This window comes from Cercospora beticola, chromosome 8 (assembly GCF_033473495.1).
Source record: "Cercospora beticola chromosome 8, complete sequence".
Lineage (NCBI taxonomy): Eukaryota > Fungi > Ascomycota > Dothideomycetes > Mycosphaerellales > Mycosphaerellaceae > Cercospora > Cercospora beticola.
Window position 1 is genome coordinate 788,031 of NC_088942.1, and position 25,463 is coordinate 813,493.

Below are 25,463 nucleotides of genomic sequence, written 5' to 3' on the forward strand. Positions count from 1 at the left end.
GCTTTTGCCCGATTTGGTTGCGGTAGCTGAAGCGTTTAGGGCCCAGGGATCTAACAATGGCAATGCGGCAGCAGAGTCATCATTCCAGTCAGTACGAGACATACCTACAGAATCCATTTTGGGACTATGTATTGGGTGTAACGACGAAGCTACAAATCTGCGATCGATTGCTACGCTACAACAACGAAACGAATCGAGAACTCTGAGGCAAGCCGAAATGCACGAACAGAGTCTGCTCGCGAAAGAAGAGCAGACCGTGATCAGTGCCACGAACCAACACCAGATACACTAAGCTGAACTAATCCTTGGGCTAGGTATACCCTCCCCGATGAACGGCGGCTCCCTTGGCAGTCGAGAGTGTGGAATATATAAAGCGCCTGCAAACACACTCGCAGTGACAACAACTCGCCACGCTTGAGTCTTCCATCATGAGATTCTTAACTCTCTCCCTTCTGTCTCTCGCCGTGTGCGAATCACACGCACTGTATCTTGACGGACCCTCCCAGCATCAAGGCCTCCATCTAAGGACTGAGCAACATGCTGCAGAATGCTCTGACAAGACCGAGCCTGGAATCTGGTACCTGTATCCAGAAGTCGAGGCCAAGGTTGCCTTTGTATCCCAGGAGCCGGACGCTAGTATATGCCGAGCACCCTCCTCCCTCGCCAAACGCCAACGCCAACTCACTCAAAACATATTCAACAAAATCTGCAAAAGAGAGATAACCGGCAAGAAAGGAACCAGGGGAATCACCAGGGACATTCAAGTTCCCGTTGACGGAGCCATACAGCTCGTGCCCATGCCCGGCGGTGGAACGGTTGAGATGCAAGCAGACAGCGTGGAACATGAATTTGAGAATGGAGAGACAAGGAATGAGCTGGCCGTCACAGTTATAAATCGCAGCCAATGTCCGTTACGCCTGGAGTGGCTGACGAATTTGCGACTTTTTAATGTCAGGCGTGGTGATCCTGGAAACAACTTGTCGCCCCGTGAACTCGATGCGACTCCGCTGCGGCAATGGCAGGACAATCCTAATGGCTGCGAGATCGGTGGGCTTCAGCCTACGGATCACGTTGCGATCGCAGTACGATTGATTATTACGGCATTTACAGGATATTCCTGTTAGATAGAGAGCACATTGTTAGCCATTCAATTGGAATGGATACAACGACTGTTGCGCATGGGATGTAGTGCAGGGGAGTTTGTGGAGAGCAACCAGGCAGATGAGCGTCTCCTTAGACCGAGAATCGAAGCAATGTATGAACCAAAACTGAGCTGCTAAGGTCGTCTTCACGACAGTCAGTTGCTACTCACCTCATCTCTTTCGCCCAAAGAACTGCCCCAAACCCGCTGCCACACTTCCCACATTCCCATCAGCTTTCGCATCGACACAATCTCGAATCCAACCGGGTAGCTTCCTTCTAAACCTCTCATCAGCATACCTCGCGTCGAACAAGAGTATACTCGCCCAATCGTCCTTATGTCTGATTGCTCTCCCGATCGATTGATTCACACTTCTCATCGTGACATTCTCTCCATGCTCTCTGCTCGCTCGACCCTTTGGCTCCCCTCTCTGCGCAGCCCGCTCTTCCAGATATTCCATCTTAGCTTTCCAGTCCGGATCAGCGTAGTTTGGGAATGGCAGACCAACTACAACAACACAGCGACCGAGCTCGTTGGAGAAGTTGATGCCCTCAGAGAGCTTGCCGCCGATCACAGAGAGAAGGAGCGCGCCGCGTTTGGGATCCTTGTGTATGGCTGCGGTGTATGCTGTAAAAGGATCTTCTTGACTGGTTCCACGAGTATCGAAGAACAGAGGCTTGAGAGCTTCGAGTTGAGATGTGATACCAGCGGTCTTCCATGCGCGCAGAATGTTGTCAATGTATGAGTAGCTGGGGAAGAATACCACCATGCCGCCTTCCACTTTTGGAGCAAGTTGTAGAAGAGCTTTGCCCGCGCGAAGCATATTCTTATCGCGCGATTTGAAAGTGAAATCGATCGAGCCTTCGTTGTCGGAGGGGATTGTTCGAACGAACAAGTTGTTGGGCGGAATCAGATGTCCGCAGGAGAATGTGGTGATGTCGTTGAGATATGGGAAGAGCTGCTGTTTGTAGTCTTCCATGGGAGACATTGTGCCGCCTGCGAGGATGACGGATCTGGCACTCTCGACAATATCTCGAAAATGTTCGGCGGGGTCGAGCAGCATGTATTTGATCGTCACCTTGTCATCCACTTTGCTCCATGTGAAGCGGCCTTCTTTGGCAGGATTCATCAAGCACGGTAAGAAATTCTGTACGTGTGTAAGTATTGGAACGTCGGCTGCAGCCTCTTGGCTTGCTGTACGCTTCTGCGTGGTTTCAGCTTCAGCGCGCGCAAGATGCGCAATGTAGCCTTCTACTTTTCTCGCCAGCTTGCTCGCACTGATGTACTGAACGAGCTTGACCAGATTGATTTGGTCCGCATTATGCTGAGCAAGAAGTGAAGTCGCAGTCGTCGTAGCGCCATCGTTACTTTGTTGGCGTACTTGACTAGCAAAGTGCAACAGAGAATTGATGACTTTGATCAGCTGTGTGACATATATTCGATTCTTGTCCTTGAGTCGTTTGTTGAATTTCCGATAGTATTCTGCAAGTCCTGCTTTAGCTTGCTGCAGCTGTGAGTCGTTGATGTTTGCAGAATAGATGGTCTCGACAGAGTCCATAAGGTTGTGAGCCTCGTCAATGATAACCACATGGCCTTTGATCGAGATGTCAAGTGCTTCGCGGGCGGCCTTGTGCAGCAGTAGCGGGTAGGGCAGAGTGACGATCTCAGCATGTCCTATGCCAGGTCTAGAAGCGTAGTACGGGCACACACCAAGCTTAGAGCCTAGACCAGCCAGGTCTTCGATGTCTCTGATTTTGGCCAGAGCGTGGTCACGAAAGTCCAGGATCACGTCTTCATTTTCTTTCTTTGGCAAGTACTGGCATTTCTTGTCTGCTGCGACGTTTGACTGTTGCAGCTCGGCACATCGCTCATTGATCGCAGTCAGAGTGGAGAGCTTGTTGACACGAGGGTTGATGCACAGGTTCTGTCGGGATCCAAGCGTAAGATGTTTGAGCTCTTCGACCAAGCCAGCGCCATCAGACTTGCCTTGCTCGTCTTCGGGCGGCAACCCTGGCGGTAGGCGCACTCTTTTCAGTTCGCCGATAAATTGAGATAGCTGTGAATGCGTGCGGGAACAGAAATAGATCTTGGGCTCATCGGCATTCGCAGCGTCGTCTTCTTGGTTTGCACTTTTATGCAACAGACCAAGCTTCTCCATGAGCTTCGTAGTCTCGGCTGAGTATTGAGATTGGCCAGAGCCATTTTCGTCAACGCTATCGTAGTCGGCAAGCACAAATTGCTCTTCGTCAGCATTCTCCTCAGGCTGCTCGTCTGATCTCTTCTGACGCTTGAAAGCTGGCCCTTCATTCGCAATACGCTGAGCTCGCTCTCGGGCCCTCCTTTCTCTTTCGCGTACAGAAGTCAAGCGCGCCTCGAATTCCTCCCTCATATGTCTGATCTCGCGGCTACGAGCCCTCCTAGCGGCTTCGGTCATCCACTCTGGCTCGTCATCCTCGACCTCAACACTTGCCATGGCTTCATCGAACATTCTCCGCTTGTGCTCGCGGAGCCAGGTCAGTGAGCCGCATATCAGGCTCAATGATTTGCCTGTTCCTGTTGGAGATTCGAAAATGCCAACTTTGCCATGCTCAATGCAGTTGTACACGCCTTCCATGAATTGCTGCTGAATGTCATATGGCCGGAATGGGTGATGGAAATCTTTGGCTTCCATCTTGTCTTGCGGTCAGCTGCGCGTGCAGCAATAACGCTTTGTGCGACAGCGGGAAGCGCAGCTTGAGTTGTGAAGTCGCGGAAGAGAGAACGAAATGGCGTTCGACAGGGCTCCACAACGCGCTACGACGCGACTTTTCGTGACTCTTTTGTTCCTGAGGCATGAATATCCGCTCCGCTCCGCTCATATGCTTCAACGATGCTTGCCCTTTCTGAAGCGCATAGAATCGCTGTTGCTGGTCTGCTGCGAAGATGATTTGGCATCGATTACCCACGTATCGAGGATCTCCTTCTTCTCGACTTTCTTACGTTCCTTGGTCTTTGCCTCCTTGATACGTCGGATGTAGCCCATGTAGATCACGACTTCCGCCACAGCAACTAGAGTGCTGCTGAAGAAAGCCAATGCCATTCGCTGTGGTACACTCCAGCGACGTGCTGCCATCCATACCGCCACGCTGGTGCAAATGATGGAGACCAGCACATTGATGATCAACACCATCTGTCTATTGACATCAGCATAAGTCACCTCGTCAATTTCATCTGCGACTTGAGATCCAATCGGTCCGAAAGACGAGGAAGCATTGGGAAATCGCTGGCTGAAGGTCTCAGGTTTGGCAGGCGGATTGATCATTCGCTCATATTGACGCTGTTCTTCTTCCTCTCGGAGGCGCTTCATCAATCGTTTGTATTCATCGCTCTGAAAGTCGTCAGTATTCTGTGCTCCTTCAGCTGCGAACGCGTGGACTTACGGGCTCTGGCTTGGGCGGAGGTGGCGGTTGGTATATGTTGGCACCCTTTAACAACGCATCAAGACGCCATTTCTGCGTGAGCTCGGCGGCTCCTTGAGAGTGTTGTACAAGAAACCTAGACACTTCTACAAGCTCGTGATGCTCAATAGGGCTGCCTATTTTCGCTGTAGACAACTTCTCGCGTCGTTCCTTTGCTTCATCGCTGTAGCCTTCGTCAACATCCTTCTGCCGCTCACAATAGTCCGACAAGGCTGCTTTGGCGGCAGGTGTGATGGTGAGCAAGACCATGACCAGCGATATCGAAAATGTTTCGCGGGTGTGTTGACAGCAACTGCATCTCAAGCTCTCGTTCGGGCAAGGGTCCGTCAACGGAACGGAGGTGAGGCCGGCGCCAGCGATCTTGAAATCATCGAAAAGCCGCGTTGGATGCGGACATCCACTTTCATGCTCCATCAGAGCCACACTCGTTCACGGCTCACAGCACATCGGAACCACTCATCACGCACCTGAATATCGTTCCGGAGCCCGCTTTGGCGACTTATATATGTCTGGAGCCGCAGCGGCCTTGCCGCGAACTTTTGTTGGGACTTCGACTTCGATAGCCACACGATCTCGAGTAACGCAGCCTCGGTGTCCACAATGCTCTCGAACGATAAGCTACCGAAGCTTTCACAGCAGTCGACGGAAACTGTATAATGATACACAAAAACGAGAACAATCCGCGGTCGCCGCAGCCGTATCGCAGGCGAAGCAGATCTTCAATGCTGCTCCGCTAGCAGGTCCCATGGGCATTGACCCATTGAGGAGCGTAGCGAAAGAGATGAAGTTCATGACGGGAAACATCAGACAGTTACTAGGCTCTGGACATCCTATGCTGGATACAGTATCGAAATACTACACCCAATCAGAGGGCAAATATGTGCGCCCAATGCTCGTCCTGCTCATGTCGCAGGCAACATCTCTGTTTCCCCAACGACCGCGATCGCAGGCAAGTTTACAGGAAGCCATCGATACGCCCATCTCGTCTCCCTCCGTTCTAGCCGACGCAAATCCCTCATCGCCCTTGACTGCTCCAAGCGCAGAGACCGCGGAGCTAAACTCCGACGATTCTGTACTACCATCTCAACGAAGGCTGGCTGAGATCACGGAACTTATTCATACAGCCTCGCTGCTTCACGACGATGTCATTGATCACTCCGACTCAAGACGAGGAAACCCGTCAGCGAACATTGAGTTCGGAAACAAGATGGCAGTATTGGCCGGGGATTTCTTGTTGGGAAGGGCATCTGTCGCGTTGGCACGCCTTCGCGATCCCGAAGTGACAGAGTTGTTGGCAACTGTGATCGCGAACCTCGTGGAAGGAGAGTTCATGCAGTTGAAGAACACAGCGGCAGACGAACGAAATCCCACCTGGAACGAAGAAACAATCACATACTACCTCCAGAAGACATATCTGAAATCTGCGAGTTTGATCAGCAAGTCCTGTCGTGCGGCTGCTCTGCTAGGGGAGCATCCTCGCGAAGTGGTTGAAGCGGCGTATCAGTACGGAAAGAACTTGGGTCTAGCATTCCAGCTGGTCGATGATATGCTGGACTACACTGTTAGTGGGCAAGAGCTCGGAAAGCCTGGAGGTGCAGATCTTGAGCTGGGCCTTGCAACGGCGCCGCTGCTGTTCGCGTGGAAGGACAACAAGGAGCTGGGAACGTTGGTTGGACGGAAGTTCTCCGAGAAGGGAGATGCGCAGAAGGTGAGTTTCAATGTGGCCTTTTGGCTGTGTTTCAATGCTAACGGTCTGCAGGCACGAGACATAGTCATGCAAAGCAACGGTATTGAGCAGACTAGAGCACTAGCGCAAGACTACGTCGACAAAGCTGCACAAGCTATAGCCGGGTTCCCGGAAAGCGAGGCCAAGGTTGGGCTGCTCAACATGTGTACAAAAGTGATGTCGCGCAGGAAGTAGAACGACAGAGCGATACCATCCCAGGTCATTCAAGCCTGGAAGTGCTGCATATTTCACTGGGCCTTCGATATGGCATCGAATGGATGAGCATAGCCCAGTTGCAGCGGGCTTGTATATTCAGCATGTACACATACATAACGGCCTATAGACAGTCCACTCATGGCAGAGAGAAATGGATCTAGTCGCTGTGTATTTTATATCTTATAGAGGCGTATCATAGCGTATTCCAGCTGGGATCTACTAGCACCACACCTTGCGTCACATCAGTTCGCATGTGAACCAAGCTTCCTTCCCTCCCATCATCGCAACTCCCATCGCAGTCAAGATGCACCTCATCTACCCCAAGACTTGAGCAGGACTCAAGCAATGGAACAACGATAGCAGCAATGACAGCGACGGTACAATGTATGAACGCCTCCGGAACCCACCTCATCATCTACTAATGTTGCATCAGGATCGAAGCCTCCACTCGTCTCCGACGAGCCATTCTCCTCAACGACGTCCTTCTTGTTCAGCGCATCATTCGCAACAACCCGCACTTCCTTCAGAATCCCGATTTCGCCGATAAATCCAATACGTCGCTCCACCTTGCCGCTTCCCATGGCTTCCCGGAGATATGCACTCTTCTGATCTCCCTCGGACACGACGCGAACGAGATCTCCCGAAACAGCGACCATGACACGCCACTGATGCTCGCCGCGAGGAACGGCAATTATGAAGTTGGTACGCTACTCGCGAAGCAATTCCCGCGATGCATTCCGTTCTACAACAAGCAAGGCATGGATGCTCTAGCTTTGGCGGCACAATGTCCTGGCTCTACCAGTCTGATTCCGATCTTACTGCAAGATGAAAGCTTCCCCGCGAGAGCGGATGTGCAGGACTTGGACGGGAACACGCCATTACATCATGCGAGCGCGAGTGGGAGTTTGAAAGCATTGAGAATCCTACTCGCTGCCGGCGCCAACCCGCTGGCCAAGAACAATCACGATTGGACTCCGCTAGCATACTCGCAGACGGTGGCTGCGGAAGTGTACTTCAAGAATCTAATTCAAGAGATGGAAAAGAGACGGCAAGACGGTGCGAGGGCGAGTGAGGAGTTGTTTAGGAAGAAGATGGCTGCTGCGGGTGGAGGCGTACGGCTTGTTTCGAAGCAGGAGCAGGATGAAGGCGCCATGGGGGATGGGGAGGACGAGCAGATTATTGATGATGCGCTGAAGAGACACTGGAGTCCGGTCGATAGGAGACGACCTGGAACTCCTGGTGGTGGCACGCCGGTGATGAGACATGAATGGGGCAGTCCGCCGTTGCTGGGACATATGAGAACAAGAAGCGGAGATGGACGTTCGAGGGCTGAGAGCGGCTGAAAGCAGCAGATGAGCAGCATGAAGGATGTTCTTCGCGACCTGCCTCACGCTGGGATATGCTTTGAGTACGCTGGAGCCGACAACGATAAAAACTGCATCCGGGTCTCGATGCAGTTGGCGAACAGGAACCTGTGAACTTCGAATCTCAGCAACTACCGCTGGAAGGCGACCAAGCACACAGGTAGTAACCACTTCCGATATGGCTACTGAAATGGCCGAATGGGGCACAAATAGTCGCGCAAGGTCACAGTCGCGCCTACGACACTGGAACTACGTCTGGGAGCCTCTCGAAAGGCTAGTAGTATCGTTATCGGATTCCCAAAAAAGGTCGAGGTCGAGACAGCAAGTGTAAGCCATTCTAGGCGAGCCTAATGAACATGCTTCACGCTATCACTCACGATCCGGAGGCAGCGTGGCAATTCGATCACCTTGATGGACAGGCGTATCCCACTTCATCTTGGCCATGTTCGAGCTCATTGGCCGCCAAATGACGAATCTAGCGAGTCTGCATGCGATCGTACGAGCCCCACTCCACGTGACGGACCTTGTTTCTTGGTCCCTCACTGATGCACTCATCGATAACGCGAGTTGTATAAATTAACAACAAGTCGTCACTGCCACTACTTTGTTGCAATATTACATATCACATGCGAAGAACACTGCAGAGAATGGCTTCTGTTACAGCAACATGGAAGAAGCTGGCCGCAGCAGAGCCACTTCAACGCTCGTCACACAACGTCAACGCTGTGGGAAACTCGATCTACGTTTTTGGCGGAGAGCTCAAACCTAGGGAGCCGAGAGACAATGATCTTCACAAGCTTGATCTCAATGGTGCATAACAATCCCTTGAACTTTGCTTGCACAAACTAAGATGGAACAGGCTCCTCATCCGTCCAATCAATGAAAGCGCCTGAGACTGCACCATTACCGCGTGTCGGCTCTGCTAGTGCTACAGTGGGCGATACGATATACTTCTTCTCTGGTCGAGGAGGCCCGGAGATGGCTCCTGTCAATGAAGAAGGGGCGGTCTGGGCCTTGAGTACGAACTCTGGCCAATGGACCTTGCTTCGTCCCGCTTCCTCAACTTATCCAGAAGCAAGAAGCTACCACACTACAGCATCAGACGGCAAAGATATCGTCTTTGTGCATGCTGGCTGCCCGGAGAAAGGGCGCTTGTCAGACCTCTGGGCTTTCAGCATATCGAAGAAGGAATGGAAACAACTTGCTTCGGCTCCCGATCCACCCCGAGGTGGAACTTCGATCGCCTGGGCCGATGGAAAATTATATCGCATCAATGGCTTTGATGGTACGCAGGAAGTTGGTGGAGCCCTTGACGTGTATGATCCGGCCGCCGATAGTTGGAGCACGATCTCTTTCAATGCGGATGGGAAGCAGGGACCTGGCGCCAGAAGTGTTGCGGCTTTGCTGCCTGTTAAGATTGGAGGAAGCACAAATCTCGTGACATTGTTTGGTGAAAGTGATCCCAGCTCGCTCGGCCACCAAGGAGCTGGAAAGATGCTGTCCGACATCTGGGCATATTCTCTCGACACGGGCGCATGGTCGGCGGTCAATGCGAAGTCTAACGACGGTGCTCCTGATGCTAGAGGATGGTTTGATGCTGATGTTGTTACACTTGATGGCAAGGATAGTGTGGCAGTCGCAGGCGGTTTGGGCGAAAGCAACGAGCGGCTGAACGACCTGTGGGTGCTCAGCTTCTAAACCCTCGACAATATACGTACGCAGGCAATAAATACAGTACGAGTACAAGCTTCGGTATGAGTGGTACCTGCACAAAGGCCTGTTCGGCAAGTGTCGGGGACAGCTTCACACTTGCACACCCCGCATACATCATTTGTGCCCCACTACTGCGCAATCATTCGCACTTTACCACCATATCCGTGACGATCTTCAATAATTTGAGAGCCGTTCTATGTCACGTCGCCACGCCGCCAGACTTCACGATATTTCTCAACACCTCAATTTTAACGCAGCCATGGCGACCATGCGAGCAGTCGGTATGAAACCACTGGCTCTGGCCGAGCGTTCACAAACCTCATGGCTAACAGAATTCAGACATCAAAGATGGCAAAGGCCCTCTCGACAACCTCTTCATCAACGACAAAACCCCTCGCCCAGAACCCACAGGCTCTCAAGCTCTCGTAAAAGTCAAAGCCTTCGGCCTCAACCGCATGGACATCCTCCAACGTGAAGGTCGCTATCCCGTCCCTCCACAAGCCCCCAAAACCCTCGGTGTAGAATTCAGCGGCACAATTGAAGAAGTCTCCTCCTCCAACAAAGAAGGCTTCAAACCCGGCGACGCAGTTTTCGGTCTCGCTTATGGAGGCGCTTACGCCGAATACATTGCTGTTTCAACCCATATGCTGATTCACAAACCTGATGAACTCAGCTGGGAAGAATGCGCCGGAATTCCAGAAACCTGGATTACTGCTACACAAGCCATGTATCTCATTGGAGAATTCACCCCAGGGAAATCCATCCTTTGGCATGCGGGCGCCAGTTCTGTTTCCATTGCTGGTCAACAATTGAGTAAAGTCAACGGTGCCTCCTCCATCTTCGCCACCGCCCGTTCCGATGAGAAGTGTGATTTCTGTGTTAAGAAACTCGGTTCAACCCAAGCATGGAACACGACAAAGACTGAAAACTGGAGTGAGGAAGTGAAGAAAGCTACGGATGGGAAGGGAGTAGATATTATAGTGGATTTCATTGGTCCTACGACTTTTGCGGGGAATTTGGATGCTGCGGCGAAGGATGGGAGGATTGTGAATTTGGCGACGTTGGGTGGGATGAAGTTGCAGGATACGAACGCAAATTTTGGGAATTTCGTGGCGAAGAGGTTGAGGTAGTAAGTGCTTCTCAGCGTTATTGATGTGGAGTGAATGATTGAGTTCATGCTGACACCGTCTTCTAGCGAGGGATCGAGTTTGAGAAGTAGAGACGAGGCGTATCAGGGGAAGCTGAGAGACCAATTGGTTGAGCATGCTTTGCCTATGTTCAAGGATGGGAGGCTGAAGAGCATCATTGAAAAGGTGTACCCATGGGAGCAGATTCAAGAGGCGCATCGACAGATGGAATCGAATCAGACGATGGGTAAATTGATATGTCGGATTGATTAGAAGTTCCTTATCCAGGAAACGCTATCTTAGGAATGAAAAAGGCATCCTATCGTTTCAGTCGAACTTGATCGTTCCCAATTTCCTCGTCGTGGCAGCCTCTTGCACACCTCTTCGTGTTCTCCCCAGAGCATCCTCCCAGCCATTCATCACATCTTCAGGCACGCCTTCACTATCTTCCAGCACCCATGCCATCCAGTTCACAACACTGACAGCCTTGTCCAAATCTCTTTCGTCAATGACTACAGTTCTGAGATACGTGATCAATGCATCGACATCCTCGGGATAGGGCGGTTCATCGCTGAATTCCTTGAACCATGCACTCACAGTGTTCCGCAATTCAGGTAGCGTACTGAGTTTCTGGCTCGTGAAAGTCGGCTGCGGCGCATGAGGCGGCAGAACAAAGCGTCGCGGACCTGTTCGCGCGGCCACCACATCTTTCTTCTTGCCTCGAGCGTTCTTCGGTCGTTGATGTAATGAAGTGCCGATACCTCCGTGCCGCTGAAGCCGCTCTCGCCTTTGTTGAGCGAGGATCTCCTGACGCAATTCTTCAGGCAGTGCAGCAAGGACCTCTGGATCGAATTCTTCAGTGTCTGCGCTGCCTGCAGCTGCGGGCAGAGCGACAAAGTTTGATTGAGTCAGTGTAGAGTGGTCGTTTGCAGCGCTTCGAAGGCGTGAAGTGAGATTCTTTGCGCCTCTCGGTCGGCCGCGACCTCGCTTGGCTGGCGGTGGTGGCGGCAGAGTTCGTGTCTTTCGCGGGGATTGTGGCAGCACAGCTTGGCCAACACGTCTGCTGGGACCGGCTTGAGGCTTTTCGTAGTAACCTAGAACTTCAGCTCGTAGGTCTTCAGGTAGTGCCTCGAGAATACTTGGATCCAGTTGTGACTGTGGAGGAATGAACAACGCAGGCGATTGCGCCCTTGACGAAGACGCAGAGTCGCTCGCATCAGCAAGTCTTAGCTTCGGTATATACTCGGGCTCTGGAGGCCTCTTATCTGCCTTCTCCATGGAAGGCTTCGCTGGAGGTTGTCGTGCAAGCTTAGCTCTGATGTCCTCAGGCAACTCGGCCAGAACAGTAGGATCAACTTGAGTCGGCAACACGAATTGTGTGCCCAGAATGTTGAGCGGCTTCTTTGATGGTGTACCAGGAGCGACTGGTCGAAATGCAGCGCTGGGTCTGTTTGCCTCAGCGATACGTTCCTTCGGCGGGGTGTGGCCTTCATCTTGAATCGGATCATCTCTAGACACTGTTCTCGGAATTTGAGGTACAGGCTTCGAAGGGCCAGCCTTGAACTGGAGACGCCGTTGGCTGCCTTGATCTGCACTTTCAGACCCAGGTTTGATTGCTTCGAGCTTTTGCATCTGTATTCCTATGCCTCGTAGCTCGCCAGGCGAAATGCCAAAAGATTTCATCATGGCAATCGTCTCTTTCGCAATGATCGCATGATCATTCGTGGCGACACCAAGCTGCAAACTCTTGTTGAAAACATCGCACTTGCCGTGTCCAAGATGCTTCGGCGGATCCAGAGGAGCATCTGCAGCACGCTTCATGACTTTCATCGTCAACTGCTTGCCCTTGACGCGCTCCTTTGCTAGGCGTTTGTGAAGCTCGCCAGATAGACCGTTCATGAACTCATCGACTTGGTCTTGGTTTTCGAAACGTACGCCCCAATTAACTTCTGCCGAGACAGATTTGCGCACGACCTGATCACCGACTTCTGCTTTGTCGATTCCCCGAGCATATTCATAGATCTTCTCGCCAGTCTTGGGTCCAAGAGTATTGATCAGCTTCTCTTTCGACGTCTCGCGTATGTCTTTGACCAATTTGATGCCAATCTCTTCCAGTTTCCCACCAATGCTCCAAGCCACGCCAGGCAATTTTTGAACTTCCAACTGGCCGATGAAATCGAGCACTTCTTCAGGCTTGAGTTGGTATTGGCCGGCTGGCTTGGCCTTGCGCAAAGCAACCTTCGCTTGCAGTATATTGGCCCCAATACCAACCGATACCGCACAGCCAGTCTTCTCGAGCACCTCATCTCGAAGCTTTTGCGCGATCCGGTCAGCAACGCTTTGTTCCCGGTTTACAGCACCTTCAGCACGACTGATGCCATCTGTGCCGCCTTCAGCAAAGCATATGACACTAATGTCAATGAGCGCCTCGTCGATGCTGACACTCTGTACAACGCCACCAGTCGCTAGAATCGCATCGTAGAATTTCCGACTGGCATCTTCGTAGCCAGGAAAGTCGTATGGCAAGATCTTCAAAGTAGGGCAAAGCTCTTGCGCACGCTTCATCCACATGCCATTGCTGACGCCAAACTTCCGGGCCGGATAGTTGCAGCTCGCGATTTCGGAGCCTGAGCCACCGCCATGCGCAACAGCAGCAGGCTTGTCTATGTATTGAGGGTACTTTTTGAGTGAGATTGCAGCGAAGAAGCTGTCGAAATCAACGTGCATGACATACTTTCGCTGCGCTGGCTGCCTCTTCTGCTTGGCCTTTTGTGACGATGACTTCTCGGATGCCAGAGCCTGCAATTGAGACTTGAGATCTGCTTTCCAGGTTGATAGGTGGTGAAGCCGAGATTCACGATAATACTGATCCAAGAAGTCGGGATGCACCACAGTGGACTTTCTGATCTTTGGGTCAGACAATATCAGCGCATTGTGTTCTTCCGCAGTCATTGCAGCAAGTTTAGAAGGCGAGACATTCTTGAGAATCTCGGAGTTGCGTATCAAGGAGTGAGAGTAATCTGGCTCTTGCGACCCTTCGCGAGGTCGCAAGGCTGACTGCTTTCCAGGCGGTGGTTCGGGCTCGATCGCGGCAGGACTTCTCGGATCGGTCTCGACCTTGTTGTCATCCTCAGGCGGGAGTGTTGGGCTTGTAGGAGGCGGGGTCTGCGGGGCGGCAATGGGTTCCTGCTCCTCCCTCCTGTTTTCACCCCTGTCTGCCATTTTGTCAGCGTCCTGCAATGCCTGCTCGATGGAGCTAGTTATCTCTGGCAAGCCATATTCGTCATCTTCGATATCTTCAACATCAGGAGTGATCGTCTGTGTAAGTACAGGCGGCTTCCGTGGTCCAGCGTGCTGCGACGCTCGAAGTTGGCTCGTATACCAGCTCGCGTCGGTCTGCTCGCGATAACCTTGGGTTCTTCGGTTGGCCTGGCTGACGACTTGCCCATTTTCGAATCCAAGGACTTTCTGTCCAACGCCCTCGTCCACTACTCGATATGCATCCCATGGCAGCAACTTTCCGGCCTTGATACTATCGACGACCCAGGCAGGCTTCACAATTCGGTACCGTCGGAACTCTTCCTTCTTCTTTGGCGTAAGATTGCTCGCGATAATATGCGTTACCATGGTCTTGCCGTCCAAATATTGGATGAAGCCTCCTCCATGTTGGACAATCATGGTATGAAGGTCATTGAGAGAAGGCTGAGTGTAGCCGTTGACATGGCATACCACGCCTTTAAAGATCTGGGGCTTGTCTTTCGACTGTGCTCGCAGATCTGCATCAAGATTCTGCAACTTGATCTTCTTGCGGCGGAAATAGTCACTGAAGCCTCCAAATTTCGAGGGCTCATATTCTTCGCCAGTCTCGTCGGTAAAATCGTGCTGTTCGATACGCTTCCGCACCAAATTGCTCTTTTGCTCCAGCCGTGAGCCCATGTTGTCGTGTACCAGGCATGGTGGCTGCCTTGACTATCGCATGTGGCGACTGAGCGACTCGAGGGTGCAGCCGGAGGCCCTCAGTGCATTTGTGCTGCACAGTGCGGCTTCTCCAAGTCGGAAACAGGATAAAAGGGGCGAAGAACGGGTCAGAGAGCGGTTCGCAGACGACGTTCCTTTGTCTTGTGAAGTCGCGTGGCAGACGCGATGCGAGGTGCTGACGTCGACCAGGGTTCGCGCGGTGAGGATCGCTTCTCGGCCCGATCGCGCCGGAGGCTCGGTGCTGGCCTTCGAAAATCTCGAGCTCTTTCCTGCATTTTAGAGCTCTTTTTCTCTCGACTGCTTTTCCATCCAGCCACTTTCTCTAATCCCTAATACTTTGCTACAAAGCAGAGAACACCCAAGCAGTTCAGTACAGCCTGTTCCATACAGACTGAATAAACTCTGCGCCTCAGAATCACCGACTTGCTGCGATCAATTTATCAAAATGGCCGGCATGCTTCCCATGGCCCTCTACGGCCTCGAGGTCCCCGCTGGCGATGTCGCCATTCCAGCGCGACCAGACATCCCATCGGCGTACCGGATCACCATGGCTGCCATCGATCCCAGCGCTGAGCCCGAGGGAGAGGAAGGCCAGCCAGCTCGTGCGACGCTCAAGATCATCCGCCAGGCTTTGACTGAAGACTACTCGGACGACGAAGACGAGGAGGACTTCGACATTGAGGAGCTTGAGCGCATGCTGGGCGAGCAAGGCGACTCTGACGAGGATAGCGACGAGGAGGAAGCCAACGGCGGTCCAAGCGATCCTGCGAAAAGCAAGGCTGCTCGCAAGGCCGCTGCTCAAAAGGCTATCGAACAGCTCATCGCTGAGCAGGACGACGATGACATGGATGTGGATGAGAAGCCGAATGGTGTCAATGGCAAGAAGTCTGCCAAGGCTTTGGGCAAGCGCCCAGCTACTGACGACGAGGACTCGGACGATGAGGAGATTGACAGCGATGATGAGGAGGAGTATGAGGAGTTCGTCATCTGCACGCTCGATCCTGAGAAGGTATGTCTCTTGCGACCTCAGTACCATGACTTCGACTAACCATTCCTTCAGCACTACCAGCAACCACTCGACATCACTGTTGGTGAGAATGAGCGTGTTCTGTTCAAGGTTTCCGGAACGCACTCCATCTTCCTGACTGGCAACTATGTCCAGCCAGCTGATGAGCACAGCCATGAGCACGGCATGTACGACCCAGACAGTGATGAGGAGGACGAGTACGACCTCGAGCCAGATAGCGATGAGCTTGACGAATATGACGAGGAGGATGAGCTGGACGACATGGAGGACCCACGCATTACAGAGCTCGACGAGGAGGACGAGGCGCCTGCTCTCATCGAGGCTAAGCCATCCAAGGCCGACAAGAAGGGCAAGAACAAGCGCCCTGCTGAGGACGAGACCGCAGACGGCTCTACGATCGACGAGCTGATCGCAAATGCTGCCAAGAAGGAGGGCGCGAACGGCGAGAAGCTCAGCAAGAAGCAATTGAAGAAGCTCAAGAAGAACGACGGTACCGCCGTTCCAGCCGACGAGGTCGCAAAGAAGGAGGCAGAGGCTCCAAGCTCCACAAAGTCTGACAAGAAGGTCTCTTTCGCCAAAGAGCTCGAGCAAGGCCCAACTCCCACCAAAGACGCGAAGAAGGACAAGGCAGCCACCGGTCCACGCACTGTCAACGGCGTCAAGATCGATGACCGCAAAGTCGGTTCTGGTCCCGCAGCAAAGGCCGGCGACCGCGTCGGTATGCGCTACATCGGCAAGCTCGAGAGCGGCAAAGTCTTCGACTCGAACAAGAAGGGCAAGCCTTTCAGCTTCAAGCTCGGCTCCGGCGAAGTCATCAAGGGTTGGGACATCGGTATCGCCGGCATGAGCGCTGGCGGTGAACGCCGTATCACCATTCCTGCCCACCTCGCCTACGGCAGCCGTGGAGCTCCTCCTTCAATCCCAGGCAACGCAACTCTCGTTTTCGACGTCAAGCTCCTCGAAATCAACAAGAAGTAAAGCATTTGTCTGTGTTCCGATCGACTGTACGAGTGTGAGAGAAAGAGAAGAATTGCATCATCATCATCAGCCTACTTTCCAGTTTAACCCAAGTGCTGGAGGGAAGGACGGCTGGAAAATTTGTTTGCAAAGTCTGTTCTTGATTTTTCGGGTGTTTTTGTTCGTCTTGGGCGTGTGTCTGTTAGAGAAATGAACAGAGTATATGTGTGTGTACAAAAAAGCAAATGGGCGTCAAGTGCTAGCAGGCGTTCTTTCTTCACTCAAGTTTCGAGACGGGGAATGTAGGCGTAGGTAGTGTGGCTGCAATACGCTGAAAAACTAAATTCCAAATTATGATGATGTCCGAATGGCGATGAAGGTGCTTGAAGTTGTAAGAGATTCATAAAACCCGCTGCCCTAAAAGTATATCTATACAACCTCCATTCTCCCACCAGACCGCATAGCAGCAGCAAGCTCATGAAAATCATGCTTTGAATCTCCCTTCAAACCCAGCTCTGGCCTTTTTCTTCCCACCACCAGGCTTCCCACCGGGTTTACCGCCCTTTTTCTTGCCAGGCTTCGATCCTTTCTCTTCTCTCCGTTTTGCAAGATTCGCTTCACGCTTCTTCTGCTTCATCTCTTTGCCCTTGACAACAGCTTCCTTGCGCTCATTCCATTCTTGTTCACTCTTGCCCTTCGCCTTCTCTTTACGCTTCAGAGCTTTCTTCAACAGACTCGTATCGTCTCGTATCCGTTCACCGTGCGCGCGCTTCTTGGCGTTCAACCACATGTCCTTCTCTGCGATGTCTGCTTTCTTCGCTGGGTCGAGCCCCGCGAGTCTGGCTTCTTTCTTTTGCGCCGCGAGGAGCGCGGTCTTGGGATCCTGTGGGCCCTTTTTCCTGACTGCGTCCTTTAATGTGCTGAGTTCTGCATCCGCAGCTGTGCCATCTTCGAATGCCAATTTGGAGAAGGCGAAGCTGTTCTCGGCGGGCGATCGAGGTCTGGGACTATTCCTCCCGCTGAAGATATCAGCCGCAGGGCTCCCAGAGCCTCGTAATTGTTCCTCTCGCTTTCGCGCTTCTTCCTCCTTGGCCTTTTGGCGCAGCTCCTTCTTGTGCGCTTTTCGTTGTTCTTCCTTTTTCCTTCGCTGGTCGAGGAGCTCTTGTCTGGATTTTGCGGGCTTGCCATCAGCGCCATCAGCTTTGCGCTTCGCTCTCAGCTCTTCGATTCGCTTCCGTAACCGTTCTTGCAGCTCGGCTTGGTCGACATTGGGAAGTTGAATTTTGGGTGAAGATGTGCCGGATGGTATTTCGGCAGCGGCTGTGGATGGGTCGAATGCAGGAAGTGATATTTGCTTCGGCGCTTTGGCTTTGGCTTCAAGTTTAGGCTTCGCTTTCGTTGTAGAGGTTGATGCGGTATTCGTTGTTGCGGATGGCTTTTGCTTCGATGCAGGTTTTTCCGCCTTCTCGGCGACAGGCTGTGGGTCCACGGAGGAGGAGGATGAGGCTTCAGAAAGGTTAGTCGCTACGTCAAAAGCTGGGCTATTGACATTCGGACTTGTCGGTGTAGAAGATGCCTCTGCTTCTTCGTCCTCCTCTTCTTCCTCTTCATCCTCTGAGCCAGCAAGTCCCGAAAAGTCGACCTTGGCGAGATCCGCGGCATCATTTTCTGTGGCATCCTCGTGGTCGTCCTCGTCCTCGTCTTCGCTGTCGGTGGCGCCTCCATTTGCTTGGTCTTCCTCGACATCCTCTCCCTCCTGCTGCTTCTTCTTCGCCTCCATCTTCGCCTTCGCCTTCTCGATCTTTGCATCGATTTTGGCCTTCTTCGCCTGACGCTTCGCTTTCCGCTTCTCCGCGATCTGCTTTCGCCTCACTTCTGGATCAACGTCATCCTTTTTCTGTCGCTTATTGCCAGCTTCCGCATCGGCTTCTTTCTCCACACCTTCCTCGGCCTCATCGTCCAAGCCCAGCTCCCGTTTACGTTTCTTTTCGCGCTCTTTCATTATGTCCAGAGCGCTTTTCTGGTTCGCCGGGTCTAGTTTTGCCTTTTTCGCGGCTCGCTTTTGCTCTTTCGTTTGCTTCTTCCTGTTCCATTGTTCGTCCGGGTTCAGTCCATCCTCTATTTGTGCGCCGTAATAGTCGCGGGCGGGTGTTAATGCCAGTAGAGACTCGAAAGCTTTGCTGTGGCTTTGGAGGCGTTCCTGCTGCTGCATTAGAAGTGCCACTTAGGTGTGCTTGAGTGCGCTTGCATACCTCGAGGCCGTCAAGCACATCGTTCTGCTGCTCTTCCGCCATGGTGCTGTCTCAGTGGCAATGAACGAGTGTCGCAGGCGAATGTGCGTCTGCCAGCCTTCACCGGCGAGCTGGAGAGAATTTCGAGGTCGCTGAAACTCTATGAACCCTGCAGTGGGGTACACTAATTAAGCGAGTCGGCAAGTCGGCCTTTCACGCTGGCAACCACGCCAACCGTCAAACCAAACATTCAATTGTGCACGCGAGCTTTTGCTCAACGCGTTACACACTCCAGATCGTTGACATTCGTGCGATACTGAACCATTGCGCGGCCTGAGTCGGTGGAATGAGCAACTGACGCACTCGCGGCGGCAATGCTTCGGCCGCTGATTGCGTACGAAGTCTTCCACATTCGACTTGGATGCTCAGCCACGCTATAGCCACCTCATGCTTCATCATCCTGGCGTCTCGCTCGTGAAGTCTGCAGTTCGTTCGACTTCCACCACTTGTACATATGGAATAGTGCTGGACACTCTTACGGCCTCGAAATACCCGTCCGCGCGGTTTGACAGATTTCGAATGATGCTACGATAGCCTGGAACGAAGCTGCCCGAACAAGTCTGATAGCGACTGCCTAGTCGGATTCGCACAACGCTCTCCAACGTTCAAAGACGTTTCGAGTTCTCGTTGGCACACACCACCAATAACATGACTTACGATATGGAGACTACCATAGTAGAGGCTACCTCACTCTCCACAGTTACCGACATCGCAGCGAACCCGCCACTAAAGCTGGGATTCAAGCAGGACATACCGCATCTACCACTTGTGCTATACATTGCACGTGTACCCGGAAGCCGCGATGTATTCCTCACGCCGATGAAGCCACGAGAAAAAGTGGTCACAGCCGAGGACATTTCGAGCTCTTTGTACTACATACATGTCAATTCGCCAGAGGACTACGAGGAGCCGAGGGGACGTCCATCATCAGTCAATGCAGATGCGTCCCAATTGGTCTCAATACAAGAAGACTGCCTGAAACGCAAACCTGTGCTGCCTCGAAGATCCCCTCGAAGACCGGCGGCGCCGCCAACTCCTCCTTACCCGCTGGACGATGGCCCGCCCCAATTGCAACCGCGAACGCCAAGTCCTCCCAAGCATGGCCATGTCGTCCGTAAGCCGGTAGGCAGCAGGGACCAAAGCAACGTTCACGGCACTCTGCTCAGTCCGGGCTTACCAGTCTTACCACGTCGGCCTCTGCCGTCACCACCATCTGAGGATTACTCTGAGCAGACTTCCCTGCACACTTACAACAAGCACCTTCTTCGACGAGCAGAACATAGCGATGAGAACAATCCATATTCGATGCAGTTGTCCGAGCCGTCTTCTCCGCCCCTCGATCCAGCAGACCTCCCTCCAGCAGGATCGTTAACCCTCATCCGTCGTGATCCTGCTTCAGGCGAGCAATGGAATGTCGCCTTCATCCACGATCCACCACTTCAGGAGATATCTTCTGCCGCACTGCGTAATCCCAGTGCAGCACAAAGAACGAAACGAAGTGGAGCGCCACTATTCCTGGATATCTCAAATCCCGCCTACTCACAATTCCTGAAAGATGAACGACCGACTTCCCCGCTGAGTCAAGACACCACAAGTTCAGGAAACAGTGGCGCTCCCGAAGGCGTCTTCCGCCGAAGACTTTACATGCCGGGCTCGAAGTATAGTGCACACGAGTACACCCAGCATAGCAGATTCGGCTCCGTCACAAGTCTCGATCAAGACGCCTCTTCGCGACGAACCGCAAACCGGTCTTCAGTGGACGTCTCCTCGATCTCCTCCTACGCTGACCGACGGAATAAAGGCTACACATTCACAAGTCCCTGGGACGCACGCTGTGAATTCACGACAGGTGTCTCCGGCAAGAGCCTGAAATGCAAACATCACCTCCCATCAACGTACGGCTCTACTGTTCCCGTCGAGATATCCGAACTACGATTCAACCTCCCTACCGCATCATCCAAAATCGCCAATGCGCCTCTCAGCAGTAATGGTGATAAACGAAGCTCATATATGAGCGGCCTTCATCGAAGATTACATTCTTCGAGCGAGAACGGGAACGTGGATTTCGTGTTTGACGATGAGGGTAAATTGGATCTCTCGTTAGGTCAAGAGAAAGCTGGTGGTGGGTTTGGTGGGAAGCAAGCCAAGTTGGGGAAATTGATCATTCAACCTGAGGGGTATGGGATGTTGGATTTGCTTGTTGCGGCGAATGTTGGGTTGTGGTGGAGGGCTTGGGGGAGATGAAGAGGAGTTGTGTAAAGATGGGAGACACCTTATGATTATGTTGTATGTTATTAGCGGAAATAGATTGTATCATGATGTGCAGACTTTGCTCATGAGGGCAGGTTCAAACAGTAAAGTTTACATAATAGTACAGACGCGTGCTGCGGATCAAAGGCTTTCGACCTTCTTGGTTCTTACACTAACAAATAGCTGGGCCCTCACGCTCTGGGTCGTTCAGTGAACGCACTTCCCCTGGGGCGTATCATTACTACTTTATAGCTCCACCTTTCCTTCGGGAGGGCATTGTTTTCCTCTCCATTAATTCGTATCTCAATATTTGTGCATAGAACCTCGTACGAGCCAGCGTCGATCGTGATGGAGTCGTTCATCATAGGTGCTCTAATGCTTCTCACTCGTGAGATCCTCATTTCGCCCGCTAAACCTGGCCTGCTGTAATTCAAGATCTTGCTATCGTAGAAGCCGTTCAGGTCATGCTGTTGGAATGGATCCTGGACTTGGGTGATAGAGTATGTATGCGTAGACACTCCGGGACGGAATTTGCCTTGGTCTTGCTGATTGATTGAACTTGGAAGCTATGTGGCTTTGTTGTCAACACAGAGTCGGACATCCTGGCTATGATGCCAGCATTCGGTTTCGCGGGACATGTCCTGCGAGTGGAAGCTTCGCTTCTGATAGTGTTATTTCCTTCCTGGCCCCATTTTTCACGGTAGAGGGCTCGATAAACCATCGGCCAGAATCAATAGAGAACAGACAGTGCGTGTCTCAGTCGGCGCTGGAGGGTGTAGAAGCATTGTGTACCCAGATGGCGATTTCTGCGAGCTCCGGATCTCCTGACGCCACTATGGGCGACAGCTCGTCAGTAAGCTGATGTCGGATACCTTTCGACCACCAGTGATCCTCGAGAACTCGATAAGTGGTACTATACAGGAGCAAAATAGCACATGCTAGAGGATCTCGCTGGTGAACCAAGTCCCAGAACACCTGTGGCACTTCGACCAGGTAAGCGAGGATGCGAGACGGTTCTGGCTCGCAAAGCTGGAAGAGGATTTCCAATTTCCCGATTGCTATGAGACATCCTGTGCTTGCTTGGTTTTCCATCGATACCATCGGATCGGAGGGTATAATCACGTCTTTGGCATCTGGATCAGATTTCGCTTTGGCTTTCAAGGTGGCCAGAAATGCTTCCAAAGTGGGTGTAAGGGAGCCAGTCGGAGGTGCCCACTCTGGCGCTGGGAAGAGGACATCGTAGAGCTCGGGTGGCACGAGTTCTCGTGAAGCGAGTAAGATCGACCATGTTCCGCGCCACAATTGCGACAACTGGTGCAAAGTCCCTGTCATGGTAGAAGCATCCGTAGACTCCACATCAATAGCGCGGAAGGCCAATGCGATGACTCCCAACTGAGCTGAGCAGAAATACATGGCATGGCATTGTGAAGCTTCGAGCTTGGCCACGTGTTGTCGCGTTGCTGCTATGGCTTGCGTCTGGTATCTGGCGGCATCTGCCATCCGCCATTGAGCTTCATGTGGTCGTAAATAAGCAAGGTGAAGAGAAGTGATGGCAAAGACGGTGTCGAGTAGGAATCCGTGCTGGAATGCCAGTTTAGGAATCTCGAATTGCTGAACTTCCACTCCTTGAGGCTTCAATGCCAGGGTTGTGTAAGTATCGGTGCAGAATTGGTGCATCAATTCGAGCTGCTTGATATGAGCTTGAGGAGATTGAGTCGGTCCATTGGCAAATCCTGTCCCATTGGCGTCCGGAGAAGAGGCGACGCTGGGCTCTGGGTTTCTGTAAGAGCAAGGCTCTTGCCGTCGTCTGCAATTGCCACAGGCGGGGTGTTTTTCGTCACACTGAGTGGTTTGAAGTCAGCGAAGACCCCGGCCAGAATTGAGGTCGTGTGTTACCTTGACCCTCCGCGCCTTGCATTGGCTGCAGCCCATGCGGCTCTTCACATGCGACTTCCTCTCGCCCATTGTTCAGCCTTGAAGGTGTGCAGCCGCGAAGTCGGTGGTCGCCGTCCCATCCCCGCGCCGGCACAGAAGGAGGCAGTGGTGATAGAGGTGAGAGATAGTAGCCAGCACTTCGCCGAGGTGAAAACCTGGTTGATCGAGCGCGGAAGTCTGTGATGAAGAGGCCAGAAGTCAAAGGTGCTCCTTGTCGGCCGCGTGGGTCGCAGGATTGCAGAGCCTGGGTGTTCCTGTAAACTGTGCGCGAGACGGGCGTGGAAGGCACAAGAAGCCCGCCGTTTCCGCCGTTTCCGCCGGGCTCACCGGGTTCTGCCTCGACAACACCTACCTCTTCCTTCCAGGCTACAACACAACCAGCGTGCGATCATCATCCTAGCCAGGTTCCCATCAGATCTTCATCGCGGGCCGTGCGGTGCCACAGTGAAGCAAATTCCCATAAGAGCAGATGCATAACCGCTCCCGGCACGACTTGACTTCCGGGCGCAGGTCTCGTGCTTCACAATGCGGAGGCTGTCCGCGGAGTCACCCACAACACACTGCATACATAGCAGGAAACATACAATAAATCGGTCGCATCGGATGACTGTATCTCCAGAGGCAGGCGAAGCATGCTCAGATGACAAGATGGCTAAATACTGTGGAAGTCTTCGCACGAGCCTATGCATGATCACAGCAAAACAACGTCGGAACTGGCGAGTCGAGCGTAATTTCTGTTCATCGAGACAAAGCAAGCCATGAAGACCTTGCAGACAACTAAAGCCCCTATAATGACCACTCGTACAGCCGCTGACTGGGGAAATCTGCAGTCATCTCGATAGGATCTGCTTCGTCGCCATGAGCATTCATGCGAGACACCTTGAGGACCTGGCCTCGAAAGTCACTGGATCATCGGCATCGTGGCAGGCGTGGACGGTCAACTTCGAGGAGACTGAGATACGGTTTGTGGGCTCAAGTCTTGCCTTTCTTGGCCTCGCGACAGCTGGCTACAATGTGTGAGATCAATCCGTGTTCAAGACCATCTACGGGTCTGGCTCCGCTTTTTCAGAAGTGACCCACCACCAGCCCTTTGACGATCTGCATGGCGACGTGAATTTACTCGTGGAAACGAGTGATTGTGTCGTGAGTGCCTGAGGCTTCGCACCAACTGAGTTGACAAACACGCCTGCATCGAGATACCCGCAACCTCCAACCTACCCCGAATTCGCAAACACCAAACGGTCAGCATGTCGCCCACCGAAGAAGAGTTAGAAGATGACCGACAGTTCTTCCCCACAGGCTGGCATGATGAAGATGAGAGAATTGATCTCTACGCCCTCTTCGTGCTGGAGGATGTGCCTGTCGCCGTAAGTCGATGCTCGAGCCGTGCGCGATCGCGCAAACTGAACGCAAACTCTTAGGAACTCGAAGACGTCCTGAGACGATCTGCGGACGGCAACGATGGATGTCAGAGCCTCTGGCTAGCCGGCGACTACAACACCTTACCAGACTTTTACTTTTACGTAGTGCCTTCCCCGGAGGGTACGAAGCCGCCACTTGATCCAGACTGGCAGTCGCCATTTCGAGGACAGACAGCGGCCGACGCGGCCAGATTTCTACGCACCGTGCCCAAACCGAGAAAGCCGCTGTGCAAGACGTACTTCGCTATCCTCTCGAGAACGCTATACGAAGAGCAGGGCCACCTTCTGGTGTGCAAGGTCCTTGAGGATGGTCAAGTGCAGTCGATTCCCTGCCCAGTTGCGGATGTCGGCATCTACTTCGGTGGTGGTGACCGTGATCACTGGCGTTTTGATTTGCAGAGCTGGGAAGAGGATGGCTCGACCTTGCTGTAGTGATATGGTGTTCCAGACGGACTCGAACATGCTAGGAATGGACCAAAGGAATTCGCTCTTTCATCACCGAAGTCGATGCTAAGTGGGACGGAGGACACGAGCGCTCTTCAGATGGACTGCCTCCACTGGTGCCAATATGTTTCGCGCGACCTGCCGGACATGTGGATATCGTTTGTATAACTAAGGTTCTTGCCGCGACGGCCGTGCAGCATTAGTGGATGATCAGCAATGCACATGAAGCCTCGGCGCTCGTCTCGACTCACCTTCTACAGCCAGCACAACTGAAATGACGACGAATTTCGGGCACCATCTTTCGCAGGCACGACTAGGGCACAATGCTCAACAAGGGCAAAGAAGTCAATCGGCCTAAACTTCACAGTTGGGTTCCCTCAAGATATCGGTTCTGCGATTTTTGTCTGCTTGCACT

The 25,463-nt window shown here is 52.7% G+C and overlaps 11 protein-coding genes across 11 annotated transcripts; 6 read left to right on the forward strand and 5 right to left on the reverse strand.

Annotated features, from left to right (window-relative positions):
• Window positions 1-1,313: 1,313 nt before the first annotated feature.
• On the reverse strand, window positions 1,314-3,812 carry RHO25_011632 (uncharacterized protein; the record flags this gene model as incomplete). The annotated part of the gene is made up of 1 exon (XM_023603058.2): window positions 1,314-3,812. One exon carries the CDS (start codon window positions 3,810-3,812, stop codon window positions 1,314-1,316), a length of 2,499 nt encoding a protein of 832 aa, XP_023454927.1.
• Window positions 3,813-4,004: 192 nt separating this feature from the next.
• On the reverse strand, window positions 4,005-4,848 carry RHO25_011633 (uncharacterized protein; the record flags this gene model as incomplete). The annotated part of the gene is made up of 2 exons (XM_023603059.1): window positions 4,005-4,508; window positions 4,561-4,848. The coding sequence occupies 2 exons, from the start codon at window positions 4,846-4,848 to the stop codon at window positions 4,005-4,007; spliced, it is 792 nt and encodes a 263-aa protein (XP_023454928.1).
• A 496-nt stretch (window positions 4,849-5,344) lies between these two features.
• On the forward strand, window positions 5,345-7,884 carry RHO25_011634 (uncharacterized protein; the record flags this gene model as incomplete). The annotated part of the gene is made up of 4 exons (XM_023603060.2): window positions 5,345-6,307; window positions 6,359-6,489; window positions 6,905-6,925; window positions 6,975-7,884. 4 exons carry the CDS (start codon window positions 5,345-5,347, stop codon window positions 7,882-7,884), a joined length of 2,025 nt encoding a protein of 674 aa, XP_023454929.2.
• A 668-nt stretch (window positions 7,885-8,552) lies between these two features.
• RHO25_011635 (uncharacterized protein) lies at window positions 8,553-9,603 on the forward strand (the record flags this gene model as incomplete). Its single annotated transcript, XM_023603062.2, has 2 exons — window positions 8,553-8,715; window positions 8,765-9,603. The coding sequence occupies 2 exons, from the start codon at window positions 8,553-8,555 to the stop codon at window positions 9,601-9,603; spliced, it is 1,002 nt and encodes a 333-aa protein (XP_023454935.2).
• A 274-nt stretch (window positions 9,604-9,877) lies between these two features.
• RHO25_011636 (uncharacterized protein) lies at window positions 9,878-11,018 on the forward strand (the record flags this gene model as incomplete). Its single annotated transcript, XM_023603063.2, has 3 exons — window positions 9,878-9,899; window positions 9,958-10,747; window positions 10,814-11,018. The coding sequence occupies 3 exons, from the start codon at window positions 9,878-9,880 to the stop codon at window positions 11,016-11,018; spliced, it is 1,017 nt and encodes a 338-aa protein (XP_023454488.2).
• A 54-nt stretch (window positions 11,019-11,072) lies between these two features.
• On the reverse strand, window positions 11,073-14,681 carry RHO25_011637 (uncharacterized protein; the record flags this gene model as incomplete). Its single annotated transcript, XM_023603064.2, has 1 exon — window positions 11,073-14,681. One exon carries the CDS (start codon window positions 14,679-14,681, stop codon window positions 11,073-11,075), a length of 3,609 nt encoding a protein of 1,202 aa, XP_023454487.1.
• A 487-nt stretch (window positions 14,682-15,168) lies between these two features.
• Window positions 15,169-16,728, forward strand: RHO25_011638 (uncharacterized protein; the record flags this gene model as incomplete). Its single annotated transcript, XM_023603065.2, has 2 exons — window positions 15,169-15,732; window positions 15,784-16,728. The coding sequence occupies 2 exons, from the start codon at window positions 15,169-15,171 to the stop codon at window positions 16,726-16,728; spliced, it is 1,509 nt and encodes a 502-aa protein (XP_023454486.1).
• Window positions 16,729-17,191: 463 nt separating this feature from the next.
• On the reverse strand, window positions 17,192-19,001 carry RHO25_011639 (uncharacterized protein; the record flags this gene model as incomplete). The annotated part of the gene is made up of 2 exons (XM_023603066.2): window positions 17,192-18,907; window positions 18,960-19,001. The coding sequence occupies 2 exons, from the start codon at window positions 18,999-19,001 to the stop codon at window positions 17,192-17,194; spliced, it is 1,758 nt and encodes a 585-aa protein (XP_023454485.1).
• Window positions 19,002-19,646: 645 nt separating this feature from the next.
• Window positions 19,647-21,242, forward strand: RHO25_011640 (uncharacterized protein; the record flags this gene model as incomplete). Its single annotated transcript, XM_023603067.2, has 1 exon — window positions 19,647-21,242. One exon carries the CDS (start codon window positions 19,647-19,649, stop codon window positions 21,240-21,242), a length of 1,596 nt encoding a protein of 531 aa, XP_023454484.1.
• A 762-nt stretch (window positions 21,243-22,004) lies between these two features.
• On the reverse strand, window positions 22,005-23,213 carry RHO25_011641 (uncharacterized protein; the record flags this gene model as incomplete). Its single annotated transcript, XM_023603068.2, has 2 exons — window positions 22,005-23,090; window positions 23,145-23,213. 2 exons carry the CDS (start codon window positions 23,211-23,213, stop codon window positions 22,005-22,007), a joined length of 1,155 nt encoding a protein of 384 aa, XP_023454483.1.
• Window positions 23,214-24,430: 1,217 nt separating this feature from the next.
• On the forward strand, window positions 24,431-25,036 carry RHO25_011642 (uncharacterized protein; the record flags this gene model as incomplete). The annotated part of the gene is made up of 2 exons (XM_023603069.2): window positions 24,431-24,550; window positions 24,605-25,036. The coding sequence occupies 2 exons, from the start codon at window positions 24,431-24,433 to the stop codon at window positions 25,034-25,036; spliced, it is 552 nt and encodes a 183-aa protein (XP_023454482.1).
• Window positions 25,037-25,463: the final 427 nt, after the last annotated feature.